This window comes from Podarcis raffonei, chromosome 12 (genome assembly GCF_027172205.1).
Source record: "Podarcis raffonei isolate rPodRaf1 chromosome 12, rPodRaf1.pri, whole genome shotgun sequence".
Classification (NCBI taxonomy): domain Eukaryota; kingdom Metazoa; phylum Chordata; class Lepidosauria; order Squamata; family Lacertidae; genus Podarcis; species Podarcis raffonei.
This window is the reverse complement of record NC_070613.1, coordinates 25101023-25120991: the sequence shown is the minus strand read 5'-3', so window position 1 is coordinate 25120991 and position 19969 is coordinate 25101023. Positions and strand designations below refer to the sequence as shown.

The following is a 19969-nucleotide window of genomic DNA, read 5'->3' as shown; positions in this document are numbered from 1 at the left end:
GTGCCATCTGTCATGTAGCTCAAAGTTAGACAGAGGGAAGGGGGACAAATATACAAAGCACAGCAAGTTTTTAATCCCCATAACAAAGTTAATACGCCTAGTCGCAAATATACAATCTGCCCATTTGTATGATGTGGTCGGTTCAGAACTTCAAGCTCCTGCGCATAGGACTTTTTTGTATGAGGAATTGTTCTGGCAGAATGAGAAATCAGTGGAAATTCTGAATGGCAACGTTCTATTGAGCAGGGCTAGCCTGAGACTTTTTGGTGCCTGAGGCAAAGGACAGGAGGGTGCACACGAACCCCACATTCCATGTACAGAAGATGACTAGACTGGACCAACACGAACAAAGTACGGTGGGGAGGGGCAGGTAAGCCCTGCCCTGCATAACTGATCACATGATGTGGTGCACGCACACCATTTGAATGGCAATGCTCATCAACTTGGGGGTGGGCGGGGGGCCCCCTCAAATATTTTATTGGGAGGGCCGAAGACCCCTCAGTCCCTATGAGTTGGCTCCTACGATCCACACTGGCAATGGGACAGTGTTCTTCAACACATCCCTTGGTGGCAGGTGAGCTTGAGGGGGCACAGAGCAGTCTAGGCACAGGTAGGACCAAGTGACACACACAGATCTGTCATCTAACAGATGAGAATAGCTCAGGAAGAATTGTAGGTTGTTGTCTTTCCACCTCACTCCAGCATTTGCAACTGATATATGACTCACTCTGCTTAATGGTAGGACCAGCTTGCTTTTGAGCCCAATCCCATTTTTTAACCAATCAACATTGTGCCTAACTATTGCCCACTCACAGAAAGCTAAGCAAACAGTTATGGTTAGGTTCTTTTTTTAATGTCCAGCCTGAATACAAAATGTACTTACCCTCTGACCTGTACTTGAGCTACTGCACTTATGTTGATCTGAAGGTCAACCAGATTACTGTTGGGATTAACCTTGTTGGAACTAAAAGAAATTTGTAAAAGGTTAATTATGTTTCACATATATAAACCTGAAAGCATTTTTTACTTAAGCCTATCGTGCTCGGGGCTATAGCACTTATCAAATTAACAATTCTCTATTTGAGAGTTGGAGCAGGGTAGTAGTGTCTGGGGCCATTGGAATAATAGATAAGGCCTGGATCTTCATGAATCAAGGAAACGTCACGTGTATATTGATAACTATGAAGGAATTGCTTCTTCCTCCACATCCTTCTCCCAATATCCTAATAATAACCTACCCAAAATAGGATATAGGTTATAAAACCTTCCTTCCAACATTATTGATCAATTGCTACCAGAGGTGACATGGATGAAGGGGTAGTGATTATCACTCCTCAGTGAAAAGGAAGAAATATTAGAAATAAGAAAGAAAGCATTTGTGCCATACTTTGAAGAGTATACAAATATTTCCAGAGGGTCTATGCACCACCGAGCTGGCAAACAGTATACCTGGAAAAATCACCTGTTGCATTAGCTGTTGCATTTGTAATATGCCACTGGCTTTGTAATTTTTGTAATCTACCAGTTTATTCCATAGTTTCTTTGTGTAGAGAGAAATCACAGCTCTAACCACATTACTGACTACTCACACAGGCTGATTTCACAAGTTTAAAAAATGCTAACTAAAGAGGCACACATTTAATTAAATGAAGAAATATGTCTCATTTCTACTTCATTTACCTATATATTATTATATCAACATGAAAATATATTTACTATGATAGTAATCAGATTACATGTTCCAATAATGCAACAAAACCCAGGACTTCTGAAGACTGATCTTGTGATGTGGTTAGGAAACATATCTAGAGTGATGATAGCTGCTCTTTGGAAAAGCCCCATGACATATGTCTCTTATCCAGTAATCTTTCCTTCTGTAGCAACTGCATCAAATTCATGGACATGTGGATTGAACTAGTGATAAACTGCCTTCTGCTTTGTAAACTTTGATTTGACCATTCCTTTGTTACTACTGAGAATGATGGAGTATCTCTGGAGGAAAGAAACTATCTTTTGGAGGCTTTCCTGCCCTTTCAAGGTAAGATATCTGTGATGGGATGGTGAGCTGCTTGTGCGTAAAATCCTAGTCCCTCAGAGTTTGGCTAAGTCCACAAACCTCTGTCTGTGACGGAGCTCCTTAAGCATGGCTCCATCAGTCGCTCGTTGAATCGGACAGTGGGCGTTTACGGAACTTCTTCCAGCATAAAAGCTCCTTAACGGAAACGCGTCTTCTGGACTCTCGGCGTGACAGTTTCCGGCGAGGAGTAGGTGTCCCTATGGGAGGTCCTGAAACCTCCCCACTATTTTCGCTGGAAGTGTCTCTGAGCCCTCCCTCCGACTCACTTTCCCTTGGAACTCCACCTCTCCCCCTGCTGGTTCCCTCCTCAGCTGAATACTCTCTCTCAGCCTCTGTGAGCCCTTTCACCTCCTGCGTCTCAGATGGCAGTTCCCTGACATCCACCTCCCCTCCAGGGCCCCCTTCACCCCCTTCCCTCCCCTCCTCTGCGGGAGGCGAGGGAGCAAAACCCCTGAAGGAACCTCCCTCATCTTCCGAAGTTTCGAACACTTCCCTCCACCTGTTGCTGTTTCCGGTTTCCAAGTACTCCTCCTCATCGGAGTCTGTTCCTTCTTCCAACTCCGATTCCCTGAATCCTTCCAGTTCCTCCTCATCGTCGGTGGTGCCAAAGTACTCCCTCCGGAACCTCGCTACTGGCTGAGGTTTCCTGGGGAACCTTTGGTGGAACGTTTCGATCAAGATCTCGTCACGGACCTCCTCTGCCGTCACCCAGGTGTTTTCCGACTCCGGTTCCCCTTCCCACGCGACCAAATACTCCACCTGATTACCCTTCCACCTGGAGTCGATGATTTCCGCCACATGGTTGCTGCTTTCCCTTTCTTCTATGGCTGGCCCCCGTGTGGATACCCCTTCACCTTCCCCCCTATATGGTGACAGTAATGACCTGTGGAATACTGGGTGCAGTTTCATGTGGTTCGGTAACCGGAGTCTGAAAGCCACTGGGTTGACCTGTTGGATGACCTCAAATGGTCCCAATCTTTTGGGTCTCAATTTCTTGCAACCCCCCTTGAACGGCAACCCTTGGGTTGATAGCCAGACCTGACTCCCCACCCTAATGGTTTCACCTTCCCTTCTGCTCTTGTCTGCCTGCCTCTTATATTCTTCTTTGGCCCTTTCTAAGTTGAGTTGGAGTTGACGATGGATCGCTTCCATTTCTTCTACAAAATGTTCAGCGGCCGGAACACTCCATCTCTCCCCTCCTCCCCCTGGAAACGCCCTGGGGTGGCACCCATAATTAGCCAAAAAGGGGCTCATCCCGGTGGACACATTCTCTGCATTATTGTAAGCAAATTCCGCTAGCGCCAACTTTTCGATCCAATCGTTCTCTCTGTCATTGACATAACACTTCAGGTATTGTTGGAGGATACCGTTTGCCCTCTCCGCCTGCCCATTGGTCTCAGGGTGCCTGGCAGTCGAAAAGTTGACCTCTACGTGCAACAAGCTCATAAGTTTCCTCCAGAATCTGGACGTGAACTGTTTCCCTCTGTCGGAGACCACCCTCAAGGGGGCGCCATGCAGCCTAAAAATATGTTCTACAAACAATTTCGCTGTCTCTTCCGCCGTGACTGCATGTGAGCAAGCTACAAAGTGACCCATCTTAGTTAACAGGTCTACTACGACTAGTATGGCGGTTTTCCCCTGGGATTTAGGCAGATCAGTCATAAAATCTATCGATATCGCCTCCCACGGTCGTTCTGGTGTGGGTAACGGTTCTAATAACCCCGCTGGCGCCCGCCTTTCTCCTTTGGCTCTCTGGCATTGGTCACACCTTCTCACATACTCCCGTACATCCTCCCTCACCTTGGGCCACCAAAACTCCCTGGTCACCAACCACATGGTCTTGTGTTGCCCAAAATGCCCCGCTGTGGGGTTGTCGTGCAGCTGTTTGAGTACTCTCCCCCTCAATTCCCCTTCGGGTATATATAGTGCCCCTTTGTAATACAATGCCCCGTTTCTTTCTTCAAAACCTCCGGGGTCTTCTCCCTCTCTCCTTAAACCTCTGAGCTTATCCTGGGCGTATTCATCATTTACCGTTCCCTCTACCAGTTCTCTTTGCCCCACCCAGGCCGCCCCACACACCCAGTGGTCCTCTGGGATAATATGTCTCTCTTCAGGCGCTCCCTCCCCCTCCAAATATTCAGGTTTGCGTGAGAGAGCGTCCGCTCTGATGTTTTCTGGACCTGGCACATAGCAGATTTCAAAATGGAATTTGGAGAACTCCTGGGCCCACCTCACTTGTCGTTGGTTGAGCACTCGTGCCGTTCTCCAATACTCCAAATTCTTGTGGTCCGTACACACTTGCACCTTATGCTGTGCGCCAATTAGTAAATGTCTCCATCTCCGGAACGCTTCGTGAATGGCGAGTAGTTCTCGGTCATATACGGTGTAGTTCTTCTCGGATTTGTTCAGCTTACGCGAAAAGAAGGCACACGGTCTCCATTCTGACTTATTGCTCCCTGGCTGAAGCAGCACCGCCCCCACCGCCCGGTCTGAGGCATCAGTTTCCACTCTCATGGGTTTTTGTAAATCCACATGCAGGAGCTGTTCTTCCGAAGCGAATGCCCTTTTCAATTCCTCAAATGCTTGCTCCGCCTCCGCCGTCCAAACGAATTTCTTCTTGCTGCTTAGACAGTCCGTGATGGGAGCTGTTAAGTGGGCAAAGTTCTTGATGAATTTACGGTAAAAGTTCCCAAACCCTAAGAACCTTTGCACATCCTTTTTCGTTTTCGGTGTCTTCCATTCCAGCACCGCCTGGACCTTGCCTGGATCCATGGCTAATCCCTTGTCTGATAAGCGGTACCCCAGGAATTCCACCTCCTTGGTGTGAAACTGACACTTCTCCAATTTCACCCACAGCTGGTTTGCTTGCAGCTGGCTCAGCACTTCCCTGACATCCTTTACATGCTGCTCCTCATTCTCTGAATATATCAGCACGTCATCGAGGAAGGCCACGCAATTCTTGTAGAGCAAAGGTCCCAGGACATGGTTCATGAGCGATTGAAAACAGGCGGAGCCTGATTGCAATCCGAATGGCATAACTAAATATTCAAAAGCCCCCAAAGGGGTGAACATGGTGGTTTTCCATTCATCCCCTTTCCTTATTCGTATCAGGTTGTATGCCCCTCTCAGGTCCAGTTTCGTGAATATCTTTCCCTTCCTCACCCTGGTCAAAATGTCATCAATCCTGGGCATGGGGAAAGTCACTGGTTCTGACACGGCATTTAGCCGCCGGTAGTCCACTACAAGCCTGGGTTTATCCGTGTTTTTTTTGTCCACAAAAAACACTGGGCTCCCCCCCACCGCTCTGGACTCTCTGATGAAGCCTCTCTTCAGGTTTTTATCAATAAACTCCCTTAACTCCTGCATTTCCCTGTCTGACATGGCGTACAGCTTGCCCACGGGGAGCTGGGCCCCAGGGACCAGGTTAATTTGGCAGTCAAAGTCTCTATGCGGTGGTAGTTTATCTGCTTCCCTTTCGCTGAAGACCTTGCTCAGGTCAGCGTATTGTTTGGGCACCTTCCCTTTGTCCATTACTTCCGTCCCTGCTAGAAAGGCTTTTGCCCCTTCTGGCACCTTTCCTTCTCTGCAGTGTTCCAGGCAATGTGCTGACCCAAAGGAGACCACTCTCTGATGCCAGCCCACTAGCGGGTCATGCAACGCTAGCCAGCTCATTCCCAAAATGACGGGAGCCCCTCCCAGGGTGGCCACATTGAACGCTATCCTTTCGGTGTGCCTGGCCACCCTCATAACCATTGGGACGGTCTGTAGGCTAACTTCTCCTCCCAACAGCTCCCTCCCATCAATCGTGGTCACCTGCAGGGGGTTGCTTAAAGGGAGTATCTGTATCTGGTGTTCAGCTGCAAACTCCTTACTCATAAAATTACAGGAGCTGCCTGAGTCCAACAGCGCCTTTGTCTTTAGTGGGTATCCGTTTGCCAGCTCTAGCAACACCTCTATTACTAGGGCTGGTCTTGGAGGTTCCGGAGTGGGCACTTTTACTGCTCCTTGGCCTGGCTGCAGTGCCCTGACGGTGGCAGCCAGGCGTTGGCTTTTACTGGCTCCTGGACTCCCTCCTCCTTCCCCCCAACAGCTCCCGCCATCCCTTGCCATTCCTTTCTTTGCGGGCAGACTCTGGCAAAGTGACCTGGCTGCTGGCAGAGATAACATTTCTTGGCGCTCTTTCCCTCCTTCTTCCTCCCTTCACTGGGATTTGAAACTGCGCGCGCGCGTGCTGTTCCAACTTCCATCGGCTCTCCTGGCGGGAAACTTGGCTCTGGAATCTCTGGAATGCGGAAATCCCTCCAACGCTCTCCTTTCCCCTCCCGCTTCTCCAAGGCTCTTGCCTCCTGGCGCGCTCCAATGGTCAGCGCTGATTTGGTCAGCTGGTCCATAGACTCCGCCCTGGGCGCCCGGGAAAGTTCGTCTTTCACCTCCGAAGAAAGCCCCTCTTCAAAGAGCATGTGAATGGGTTCCGCCGATAGGTCCCACCCCAATTTATGTATCAACATTGTAAACTCAGTCCAGTACTCACGAACCGATCGGCTACCCTGTTTGCAAGCCATCAATTGTCTGCGCACCAGTCCCTGTTCAATCTCGCTGGAAAACATCAAATCCATGGCGCGAAAAAACTTCCTCGTGTCCTTCAGCATTTCACTATTCCCTGCCATCAGGGGTCTAACCCAGTCTCTCGCCCCCCCTTCGAGATGGCCAATCACAAACGCCACTCGCGATGCCTCGTCGGGAAAGTCGTTAAACTGCAGTTCGAGAGCATACTGCATCTCTGTCCTAAAGGCTTGGTAGTTCCTGGGGTCCCCCCCAAACTTCTGCACCAATCCTGGCATCTTTCTTGCTAGTGTAGCGCCTTTTGCCTTTTCTGCATCCTGCGCCCTCCTTTCCTCTAGCCTCGCCGTTTGCAGTGCTAGCTGGACTTCCAACACCCTGTACCTTTCTTCCAGGCTTGGACCCTCTCCAGCTCCTCCTGCTCCCCCGGCTCCGGCTGGGTTGCTCATGATGCCTCTCTGCACAAGCTGCTTTCAGGGACTGTCCGATTGCTGTGATGGGATGGTGAGCTGCTTGTGCGTAAAATCCTAGTCCCTCAGAGTTTGGCTAAGTCCACAAACCTCTGTCTGTGACAGAGCTCCTTAAGCATGGCTCCATCAGTCGCTCGTTGAATCGGACAGTGGGCGTTTACGGAACTTCTTCCAGCATAAAAGCTCCTTAACGGAACCGCGTCTTCTGGACTCTCGGCGTGACAGTTTCCGGCGAGGAGTGGGTGTCCCTATAGGAGGTCCTGAAACCTCCCCACTGTTCTCGCTTGAAGTGTCTCTGAGCCCTCCCTCCGACTCACTTTCCCTTGGAACTCCACTTCTCCCCCTGCTGGTTCCCTCCTCAGCTGAATGGTCTCTCTCACCCTCCGTGAGCCCTTTCACCTCCTGCGTCTCAGATGGCAGTTCCCTGACAATATCCCTCTGCTAAATATACACTATAGAGCAGAAATTACCAACATGGCACCTCAACGGCTCACGGTCTTTTCTTGGTGCTCCTAAAGCCTTTAACATGTACACACACACACATCAACAACTTGGTCATGAGGTGGTGAATGCGATTACCCTTTTCTCCCTTGAAAACTATGTATGGCTAAAGGAGGAAGTCGGGAAAGTAGCACTCTTTCCTACTTCCTCTTTCAGCTCCATGTGCTTTTCAATACTCAGATTGAGTCTCCTGGATCACAGCTTACCTTCTCACTTGCAGTTCAAACTGGATGCTGAATTCAGCATTTTCAAAACGCTGAACGGTAAACCGGATGCCTGTAGAAAACTAGGAGTCAAAATTCACTAATTAGAACTGTGAGCATTTGATTGTGCTACATTTAAAGGTGATAGCTCTCAGTTGGTCGAAATTGGACACTAGGTAGTACCATTTGGAAATGCAAGGTATACCAAATGTACAGGGTTGCAAATAATTCTTCAAGCTGTGGTTGCCCACTCCCTGCTCATCTACTAACTTTCAAGAGCCAATAGGTCTTCTTTTCCATAAAGAAATAAGATTGCCAGACTTGCTGTATACGATTAGAAAATTGTCCTCATATCCTTAAAGGCTTCACTTAGGCATATGCTTGGCCACTATGAGAACAGGATACTGGACTAGACAGGCCTCTGGCCTGTTCTTCTTATATTTTTAATGCACCGGCCCCAAAGTCATAACTTAGGTAATAATAATAACTGGGCCTTGGACCAGTATACCTGAAGAAGCATCTCCACCCCCATCATCCAGCCCAGACACTTATGGTCCAGCTCTGAGGGTCTTCCAGCAGTTCCCTCAATGCGAGAAGTGTGGGAACCAGGCAGAGGGCCTTCTCAGTAGTGGTGCTTGCCCTGTGGAACGCTCTCCCATCAGATGTCAAGGAAATAAACAACTATCTGACTTTTAGAAGACTTCTGAAGGCAGCCCTGTTTAGGGAAGTTTTTAATGTTTGATGTTTTATCGTGTTTTTAATATTCTGTTGGGAGCACCCAGAGTGGCTGGGGAAACCCAGCCAGTTGGGCGACACACACACACACACACACACAATTATTTTATTTTTACTTTTTTATTTGTACCCTGCCCATCTGACTGAGTTGCCCCAGCCACTCTGGGCAGCTTCCAACATATATAAAAACACAATAAAACATTACATACTAAAAGGCTTCCCTATACAGGTAATATGCACTACAGTCCTGATGATCAACACATGAGCCTCACTTTGAGACTTTACATAGAACAAAACTACACTCCTGTTGTAAGTTACTAATGAGTAGCAGATGACACCTTTGCGTGGCGACAGTTTTTAAAGGTGGCTTTTGGTCCTTGATACTCCTGGTAATAAGAGGCAAATGAGGTTCACATATGCCACCAATAAAAGTCCACAGAGACTAACGCACAACGTTTTACTCAGTTTAGTAAGTGGGAACATAAAAAGAGCCCTTTGGGGTCAGATCAAAAGGCCCATTTAGTCCAGCATCCTGTTAACGCAGTAATCAACCGTATAATTATGGAAAGCCTGATATCAGGACCTGAGTACAACAGCACTCTCCCCCATTTAAATCTTCCTTTAAATTCCTAGGAGTTTATCTCAGTGAAGACCTAACTTGGTAAATAAATACAACCCAGGTGGTTAAGAAAGCCCAACAGAGACTCCATCTCCTCAGAGTATTGCGGAAGAAAGATGTCAATCAACAATTGATGATCTCCTTCTACCGGTCAACAATAGAAAGTGTCCTTTCATACTGCATCACGGTGTGGTACGCTGGTTTGACATATACTGATAGGAAGTGCCTAGATAGGGTGGTGAATACAGCACAAGATATTATGGGCTGTCCTGTGAATCTGCTGGATGAAATAGCGGAAGAACGTTGCCTCAGGATAGTGAGGAAAATTCTCAGGGATGATTCACACCCTGGCCGGCACTTTCTTGATCTCCTGCCCTCAGGCAGAAGATATAGAAGCATGATTAGTCGCACCAACAGGGTAAAGAACAGCTTCTATCTGTGGGCTCTTAGGCTGCTGAATGAAAAGTTAACAACAGAGCAACTGACTTTCGGGTTTGGTGGGTGTGCGTCAGTAAACGAGGGGAATTAAGACTAAGAGAGCTGAGTGGGGGGTGCTTGTGTAATCTCACTGTATACAAGTTGTACAAGTGACAATAAAGTATTTCAATTTGCAATTCCCAGCAAGCGGTATTCAGAGGCACACTGCCTACAACAGTGGATGTGGTAAACAGCCATCAGGACTAATGGCAATTAATAGCCTTTATCCTACATGAATTTTCATAATCCCCCTTTTAAAGCTGTCCAATTTGGTGGCTGTTGTTACAGCATCTGCAGTTAATTCAACAGTTTAGCTATGCCCTGTGCGGAGAAACACTTCTTTTGTCTGCCCTGAGTCTTCCAACATTCCACTTCGTAGGATAGCTGCAGGTTCCAGCACTATGAGAGAAGGCGTAAAAACATTCCACACTTCTCTCTTGTCCCCACCCCCCAGACACCTATTTTTTAATTGACAAAAACCCCATCCTCATAGGGGAGCTGTTCCAACCAACCCGATAATCACTTCTCTGGAACTTATCCATCAATACATTTTACCCCAATGCCATAAATGTAGGTAAACACACTTTCATTTTTTAACACATACAGTTAAGTTTGCTTGAATTATCTATATATTCCGTGGCATTTCAAGCAAAACAACAACAACAACAGTCATATATAATGATCTTAAAGTCCAACCCATCACAGAAAATACCAAGGGGGTACCAGCAATTGCTGCTTTTTCCACTCATATTTTTGTCTGCAAATAAATGCACTTCTAATGTTAGTTGTGATTCAAATGACTCTGACGTAAACAAAACCATGATAACAATCAAGAGTAACATATTTTAGTGTTTCCACCCATCACAAAACAAATAATATAATCAGACCGTGGAAATTCTCAAGTGAATTGTCCTTAGTGGAGACATTCCTTTCCTAATCAGATGTATGTACCTACATTCAGTAATTGTTCAGAAGTGATGTAAACCAGAGTATGTTGGAATAATCCTTGACAGTGCCATTTTTCACATGTCTTCTGAATAGACATGTAAAGGTTTGCATTGTCAAGGATTATAGAATGTATTAAGTGAGGCTTAGAGTTCAATGGGTTTATTATCAGGCAAATGGATAGGACTGGAGTCTAAATCTCAGTGAAAGCAATCAGACAAGTGTGCACTTAAGTACTCAGGTCCAATTAATTTGCCAGAATATGAGCTGATTACTTCAAATGGATTGTGGCCTGGTTCATAAATAAGTTAACCAATCAGTCTATTATCTTTTAAAAAATATAATGTAACGCTGTCTTCTATTATACGAACCATTTCCTGGCCAAATATATCTATTTTTAAAGCTGCCTCTTATTGACACAAATTCCCCTAATTGAGGCAGTTTTCCATTAACTCCCCCCCAAACAATTCAATTTGATAAAAATCAGCAAATGTTTCTGGTGTTGTCTTACATTTGTTCCAGCTGCCATGGGGTTCCCGAGGTCACAAATCACCATTCTAGTTTCATTTTCCATCTTGTAATCGCAGCTCAGCACGCGCAAGGCCTGTAACAAAAGAACACCAACAGGGAGGTCAAAGGTCAATCCAGAATGTATCCTGTTGGCAAAATGAATGGCTTTTAGATGGCAAGATTACTCCTGATCTCAAACACCTGCACAGAGGCCCAATCTTTCATTCATGCTTAAGGAAGGCTTGACACTTTGAAGAGAATTATATATCTGTCTTTTCTTTTTTTGGAAGGAAAAAATAAGATTTACATATTTATTTCTTGCATTATATCTGCTCTTTCACTACAGATACGAAGAGAAAATATCTACGGAGTGAAGCCAAGTTGCTAGCAAAGTTGCATTGTCTGTGTACAGCTATCGGAACGGAGTTGAGCTTTAGGACAAAAGAAATTGTTTGCCATGCCCAAGAGCTTTGCAGAAGTGGGCAAGAATAATTTACCTTTTCCAATGGCAGTAGGAAAAGTATCGTTTTCACTTCCATATTAATTTCAGTGGTGACATTTGTGCTTCTGATTGAAATGGAAGGTTCCCCCTTGGCGAGACTGTCAGAGCATTTTCTCCATGCAGTGGGCATAACAATTAAATAAAAGTTTCTTACCCCTGCTGAGTGCTGCTGTCTATACATGCCACACTTGCAAATCAACACAGCCACCATCCCCAGATGGTGGATACACAAGGCTAGATTGCAGAGTCTGCATGTCTCTGGGCCAGTGCAGGGAATAGGAATCTTTCAAATGTTATGTGTATCATGTGAAACAGTTAGTGGTCCCCATATTGGGGTTTTAATATTTCATAAGTCACATAGCTCAGTGGTAGAGAAACTGCTTTGCACTCAGAAGGTCACAGGTTCAACCCCTGACAATTCCATACTGTCCAACTTTTTCAAGCCCCAAATTGGGACATGTGTCTTACAGGACACGCTCTCAGGTGAGTCATGTGATCTGCGCATCGCTCTCGCCCCTCCCCCAAAAGCGCTTTTTCAGGGATGAGAGTGCAGTGTGAGAGCACGCAAGATTACAACACTCAAAATGGCTGCTAAGATCTCGCGTGAAAGAACGGGATGTCCCATTTTGAATGGGGCACTTGGAAGGTATACAATTCCAGACAAGGATCAGAAAGATGCCTGCCTCAAACCCTGGAGAGTTGCTGATAGTCAGCGTCAACAGTACTGAGTTAGATAAGACCAAACATCTGACTTGGCAGCTTCTCAGGTCCCTAGCAGCCCTCAAGAAGGGAAGATAGTGAATGGTGCCTTTCATTTAAGATGGACTTTCACAGATTCTGGTCCCACAGCCTCACTTGTTTACACACAGACAGGGAGAGTTGGGTGCTTTGAAAGTGTGAATTCAACTTGAATCTGTGTGTCGAAAAGGCATCCAAAAATGTCCCTTTTGTGGGTTTGTGTAGGTGCGCAATTGATGTGTGTGCAAATGGATGGATGGATCACGGCAGGTGTGAGAGTCAAAGAGTGTGCTGTAGTGATGATCTTAAGAGAGGAAGCATTTGTGGGGGACCAGCCCTGCCTACCATGGCTCTGCCCCCAGACAGTTCTCCTTTGAGGGTACGCAGCCCTCAGTAGCAAAAATGTCCCTCACTCCTGATGCGTACATCACCTTACAAAAGGTACTCACAAACATTTAAAGAGCAGTTGTCAAACAGTTCCTGGATTTGGAGGAGGAAAGGTATGTAACAGGTGTTAAGGAACCTCAGCCCAGGCCATCCCCCTAATCCCTGGCGCTGTTCTGTGCATTGGGCCTTGCTGTAATGTGCCCCTGAAATGTGGGAATGCTTTCTGCTTGCCTGGATGGGGGACAGAGATTTCTGTATGCATCTGGTATGTAGAAACCTCTGGCTTTTGCATGGCTATAGTGTCGCCTTCTGTGCAAAAGGCAACTGCCACATACCGTATTTTCTGAAGGCAGCCCTGTTTAGGGAAGCTTTTAATGTTTGATGTATTACAGTATTTTAATATTTTTTTTGGAAGCCGCCCAGAGTGGCTGAGGAAGCCCAGCCAGATGGGTGGGGTATAATATATTATTATTATTATTATTATTATTATTATTATTATTATTATTCCGTGCATAAGATTTTGGGGGGCTCAAATTTAAGAAAATAGGAGGAGGTGGCCGATGTTGTTGAGCTTTATTTGGGAGGGAATGCAGAAAATCACTAAGCCGTCAGATAAACACTGACAATCACTCGCGTCGTAAAAGCAAACAAGCGTCTGCCCGCTCATCACGTCCAATTGTCGCAGCAGCAGCCAATCCACAGCAGCCATTGCCACATCAACGAATCAACCACCCAATTACCGCAGCAGCAGCCAATCCAAAGCAGCCCTTCCCACAGCCACCAATCACCCACCAAATCACCGCTGACAAGCTGCAACTCATGGCTGCAACCAATCACCCGTCCCCCTATGCACTATCTATGTATAAGACAACCCCCATTTTTAAACATTAATCTAGAGTAAAAAATCCTCATCTATACATGGAAAAGTATGGTACACTGCACAGCCCAGTTCTGCCTCTGGTGATGCCCATGTTTGGCTTCAGCCCACAGGCATGCAACCCATGGAAGGCATCCTCCAACAGAATGCAACCCTTGGGCTGAAAAAAGGTTCCCAACCCCTGGCATGTGGTGACATCACAGGCACTAACCAATAGGCTACCTATAACCAACAGGTTATCCCCATTCAAATCGAAGCTCTCTGAAGATACACACAACTGTTTTAATTTTCTTACTGGAAGGGAAGCACCAATGTACCTCTTTGGCTGCTCTTAAATTGTCACATCTGTCTTCACTTTCTGAAAGGACTCAACTGATTTCTGCTCAAGAGAACAGAAGTAATTAGCACTCTACTAAAGAATTGTGTTTTTCTCAATCACCCAGAGAAATCTGCTGCTGATGGATGCTCCAAAAGTGTTGAGGGCACATCTAGCTGTAAAAATGCAATAATTTAAGTACTGTGAATGCATCCAAGGATTGTGAAGTTAGGGCCCTGCCACCCCTGTGTTCTGACTTTCGGCCCTGCATTCTATCCACCCCATAACACAGGCTACTTTTTGTTGCTTTGATGGTGCTCTTTTTACCTTTTTTCTTTTTTTAGACTAAAGACACTTCTGATCTTTCTGTGTATTATTATCTCTGGCCTCCTTTCTCTAGCCAGGTCATCTGTATAAACACAAGGGAACAGAGGGAGAAAGAACAGGGAGCTGCAAGATAGGAGAAGTTGCATAATAGGGGCTTGAACAAAAAAAAAAACCAGACTTATTTGTCTTTCTTTGCCTTAATTCGTTGGCATCGTTAGCTAGAGAAATAAAATCATATGAGGAATGTATACGGCAGAACTTCGGAAAAACATGAGGCACTGTGCATGCCCCAGTGATTGCACTTTTACATACAGTGGCTCAGAAATGTGAGGAATCCTGTGCTTTACATAACAGCCAGCTAATTTAACTTTATGTAGGAAACTAGTTCCTGGCAGGGGTCACCAATGTGGCTCCTGGGAGCACATATGTGCCCAGAGAGGCCATTCCTGGCACCCACAGGATCTCACCCACCACTGAAATTAGACTTGAAAGAAGCAGTCTGTTGTAGCCAACAGGTAGAATGGTGTACTTGGTTGTGGTCTGTGTGTGGTGCCCATGGCAGCTTCTCCAAAGTCCTTCAAGAGGGAGTAAGTTTCAAAGAACACTGGTGCCACAGCACACGAGGCCCTTTCCACCTGTGTTTTTTCTGATGTTGTTGGACTCCAATGCCCACCAGCCTCAGCCAGCATGGCCAATTGTCAGGGATGATGGGACCTGCAGTCCAGTAATATCTGGAGGACCAGAAATTGCCCATGTCAACCCTATTCATCACTCTCATTGACCATCCAAGGACCACTTACACAGAACTGACTAGGTGACCCTTATGCCTCATCCATGAATATGAAGTCTCTGTAAGACTTGGTAGCATGCATTAGTCTTTTGTGTGTTTTCTTCACAGTATTTTTCTGCTTGCCCTTTGTTCCTTACCTTTATTAATGAAAACAAAGCACACCCAAGAAGCTTCACACCACTGACCTAATGGATAAAGCTCAGTTCCTCCCCATATTTTAAACCCACTTAGCTCAAAGGACAGCAAGATTGCAGAAATTGTACTGTAGAAATTATTCTTGTATCGGAGAATAAAGACCTGGGTATTTGCAAAGGAGAACAACTGACACATGTTCTATTGGCAGTTCCCCATGTCACATTTACTAATCCATTAACACCTCCAAATATTTAGCCACACTAGCCTTTTACTACACACTAGGAATGACTTTATTTCCCCTTTTGTAGGAACACATGGCTTATTTTTACCGCTCTGAACAGTAGCAAAACCTGACCAATTAACATCAGCACCAGTGCAACCTGGATCTGGTTTCAAGTGGAAACGAGAGGAATGTGGACGAAAATGGGCAACCTAGCAGAACTCCCGGATGAATGAAGCTGTGTAGGCTTTAAAACTGGCAGAGCTGCCTGTGTGATGATGATTAATCACTGGCCACAAATGATTTCCCCAAAGGCCCGGATATTAATGGCCTGAGTGTTAGCTGTTGACATTCTAACACCCAGCTCTGGCACAGAAAGTTACATGGAATTAAGTACCGCTAGCATCAAGGACACCTGCTCTTGGTGTGAGTGTATTTAAGACATGGAATCTGGTATTTCTTTTTCTCCCCTCCCCTCCCGGGGTGGTGGCGGCAGCTCTAATTAAGCTGATTTCCGCTCCCCCCCCCCGCCAGCTAGCAGCTAAACGTTTATTCCTCAAATGAGCAAAAAAACAAAACCACACAAACAAATGAAAATCCTCTGCTGCACTGAGTTTCTGCTTTGACACACATTTGTCTAGCCGCAACAGTTGTTGTTGTTGTTACTATTTAAATATTTGTTAAATTTATAACCTGCCCTTCCTCTTAAAGATGCCCTGGGTGACAAACAACAAGTGATAAAACACTAGAAACATCTCTAAAACATCTTAAACACTTTTTGAGTGACGCCATAAAATTATGTCACCATCGGTCCTAAGAGCCATTTCTGTACTTCACGTTGTCTGGACAGTTTTATCCTAAAGTAACTCCTACTATGTTTCGTTAACTGTGTTGTGTTATGATCCATGTATACGATGTGCTTTTTCTATGCCAATAAAGGAGATTGATTGATTGATTGATTGATTGACATCTTAAACACATTTCCAATGCTGATTCTAACATACCTGCCTCAACAACTTACACCCTCATAATACAATAATAAAGCTTCATGCTGTGACCTTCACAACTGCACAAAAGACTGGACAGAACACCAAAACACATCTGGTAGCAAAAGGGTCAGGTTTTTAAATATTATTTTTAGAGATGAGTCTACAAATACAAGACAAGCTTTGTTTAATTTAAAAATATAGCCTCTAAGAATAGCACAGTTCCTTTCTTGTCAACTGTTACAGACAGATCTTTCTTACCCCCTTCAGTGAGTTTTGCATCAGTAGAACAGGCTAAAGAAGAGGAGCAGGAAGTTATTTTCAACACAAGAAAAATATTTGATTCTTGAAAGGAAATTAACTTGGCACACCTTGGTTTATTGGGGGGGGGGGCGTGTCATGCTTTGAACTATCCAAAATAAAGTTCATGTTGTATCAGCTTGCAGGCTTTGTAGTGAGATGAATTGATATATGCTGCCCTGTAGTGAGCACATGAATTGTCTGTGTATTTAGGGGATAGAATTTCATCTCGGCTCCTCCAAAAGTGCCTCTAAACTTTTCAACTAAGACAAACTACGGCCAGCTCAGTTCAAGCTCCACTGCTGAACAACAATACAATAACCAGTCTTCCCTTGCCTGGTGTCCTCCAGGTGATGTGGGACTACAATTCCTATCAGCCCCTGCCAGCATGGCCAGTGGTCAGGGTGATAGAGGGCACCATATTGGGGGAGGCTACTATACATCTTTGTGTGAATAATTAATTTAAAAATATTATTTTTCAGGGCCTGCTATCCCACTTGGTTCAAATAAATATAATTGATGTCAAATATCTATGACTGCCATTGCTTTCCTCCCGCAAAGTGCCTGTATAGGTTTCTGCTATGCAGCCTCTTGTTAGGGAAAAAGAAGATGGCAAGACAATACATGTTACCTTGCTGTTACGCTCGACACCGGTGTAATCTGCCTCTGGGGGTATCTTAATATGGAGCTCAGCCTCATAGGCACCTTCGCCTTCATTTCTTGAGTTGATCATAAGCGTGACACAGTTTTCCTCCCCAATTATGATCTGATCTCTATCCCTGTAAGAAATAAAGCTCATTTTCATAACAGGTTTTCAAAATACACAACAGTGCCAATTTTTCAGCAAACTGAGATCCCTTCAGCAGATGTGAGGAGTCATCCCTGTGTCATTATTGCCAAGCTGCACATTTCCTTTCACTTGTGACTTTCAATTAGGGTGGACATAATGACATAAGCAAAGCCTGCTGGGTCAGGCCTGTGGCCCATCTAGTCCAGTAACCTCTTCTCATAGTGGCCAACCAGATGCCTATGGGAAACCAGGGAGCAGGACATGAACACAACAGCACTCTCCCCTCCTGTGGTTCCAGCATCTGGTAATCGGAAGCATTATGGTGTCCAACTGTGGAGGTAGAGCCAAGGTAAAGGTAAAGGACCCCGGATGGTTAAGTCCAGCCAAAGGCGACTATGGGGTTGTGGCACTCATCTCGCTTTCAGGCCGAGGGAGCCAGCGTTTGTCCCCAGACAGCTTTCCGGGTCATGTGGCCAGCATGACTAAACTGCTTCTGGCACAACAGACGGAAACCAGAGCGCACGGAAATGCTGTTAACCTTCCTGCTGCAGCAGTACCTATTTATCTACTTGCACTGGTGTACTTTTGAACAGCTAGGTTGGCAGAAGCTGGGACAAAGCAACGGAAGCTCACCCCATCGCAGGGATTTGAACCACCGACCTTCTGATCAGCAAGCCCAAGAGGCTCAGTGGTTTAGACCACAGCGCCACCCACATCCCCTGGAGGTAGAGCATGGCCATCATGGCTAGTAGTCACTGATAGCCCTTTCCTCCATGAATTTGTCTAATCCTCTTTTAAAGCCGTCCAATATGCTGGCCTTTACTGCACTGCAGAGATGTACTTTGGGGGAAAAGGATGCACGATGTGAGACTAAAATTGCTTTCAAGGAATGCCCTGAGGATGCAGGGTTTTTTTCACTCCCATCCTCGATCCAGACATGCTTCTCTGTAACAGTACCCTTTCAGCACTGTTGCCAGAAGAGAAGGCTGCAGCCTTGAGCAAAACCAATTACCCATGGCTTTGCTCAGGAAGAATATCTAAAACATTTTTGCTGAAATAAGCAAAATCTGAGCAAGCAGAGCTGTTAAAGAAGTGGCTTTGTTTTGTTTTGTGTTTAGATGTGACAAACCTTTGAAGCTACACATTTGGCAGCTGTAAAAAAAAACCCCTTAAAAGCTCATATCAGCATTCAATAGATGAAATATCTGCTTCCTATCGGATGGGGCAATCTTGATGGGTTTCTCGTCCCCACCCCCTGCCCACATTTTTTTTAATGAACACCTTTATTCCATTAAGTGCAAAACACAAGTTTATTTGCTCAAACTTACGGCACAGCGGAAAGTTTCAAGTCAGGAATGCACACGTTGTCTTCTCCACAATCCACAAGAATGTAAGCCTGCATTGTTCAAAACATGCATCACTCATGTTAGGGGCTCTGCTTGAAAGGAATCCCAGCCATTTCCTTTCCCTTCCTTCATGCTTGTTTGATAGCCATTAAAAATAAGTCCCTGAAAAGGCTGGATGCTTCCAAACCCCTGATTCCAATGCAAAGAGCCAGTGGTGACTGGCTAGATATGTAAAGGCATGTTAACGTACTGCATATTAAAAGAGTGAGCACATCTTTCTTTCATTGCTGCGAGGAATATGATTTACAGGCTGTTGCAGTTAGCTAGGGCTAAGAGAATGAGAACATTCAGGGAAAAACACAGGCTGAAAGAGGTTCGAGAAATTTCAGATAGGTCTGGTTCAATTAGCTCACCATAATGAACAAATTAAGCTCTTGTTGCGCACACTGAAAGAATGCTGAAACCCTGAACAAAGCTGCTTATAAAAGATGCCACACAGCATGGAAGCTTTCGTTAGCTGTTCGGAGGCATAAGAAATACGCATGCAAGACCCTACCTGCTCCCCGATGTAGTTTTCTTGGTAATAGTTCAATATTGGGTCAACAGCTGAACCATCTGAAAAGGTGGATTCATCCAAGCTGTAGTTCAAACTAATGCTGATCGGAGACAACTTATCTCGGTATTCAGTTTCATCCTGCGGGAGAGAAATCACATAGAAACTCTTCACTTACGTTGCACTTCATTAATGCAGTGTGTGTGTGTGTGTGTGTGTGTGTGTGTGTGTGTGTAGTCTTTGTTTCAGCAATGAAGCAATTAATATCCTGATCCTATGGCTGTCTACTAAGAAGTGAGGACCACTGGATTTAGTTAAACTAGGTAAGTTTGCAGACGAATGCTGCTAAAGTCTCCAGAAAGGACAAAGAGCAAGTTACTTCACTTATAGCAAAGTTTCCAAAACACACTGCTTCTGCAACATCCGCACTTGAGAAGCAGGTTGGTAATCTGTGCAGAGCCAGAACTATTTCAAAGCAGTAGTCTGCCATGATGTTGTACTTCTAAAGAGCTCAGTTCCCACAAGTTCTTTGCTGCAATGGAAGCAGCACACATGTGACCTATGGAAGGAATAGTGTTGATGTGTTCCATAGGAAAGGAGTCACA

At 45.5% G+C, this 19969-nt stretch overlaps 1 protein-coding gene across 3 annotated transcripts in view; it reads right to left on the bottom strand.

Annotated features, from left to right (window-relative positions):
- The window catches only part of ITGA8 (integrin subunit alpha 8), a 128803-nt gene that overhangs the window by 43216 nt on the left and 65618 nt on the right, over positions 1–19969 (bottom strand). For all 3 annotated transcript variants that reach the window (XM_053409513.1, XM_053409512.1, XM_053409514.1), the window contains exons 18-23: positions 19368–19505; positions 18794–18861; positions 17307–17454; positions 11099–11191; positions 7815–7894; positions 884–964 (exon numbers count right to left, since the gene is read on the bottom strand). In XM_053409513.1, the coding sequence (XP_053265488.1) occupies positions 884–964; positions 7815–7894; positions 11099–11191; positions 17307–17454; positions 18794–18861; positions 19368–19505 (608 nt within the window). The remainder of the gene's footprint in view (positions 1–883; positions 965–7814; positions 7895–11098; positions 11192–17306; positions 17455–18793; positions 18862–19367; positions 19506–19969) is intronic.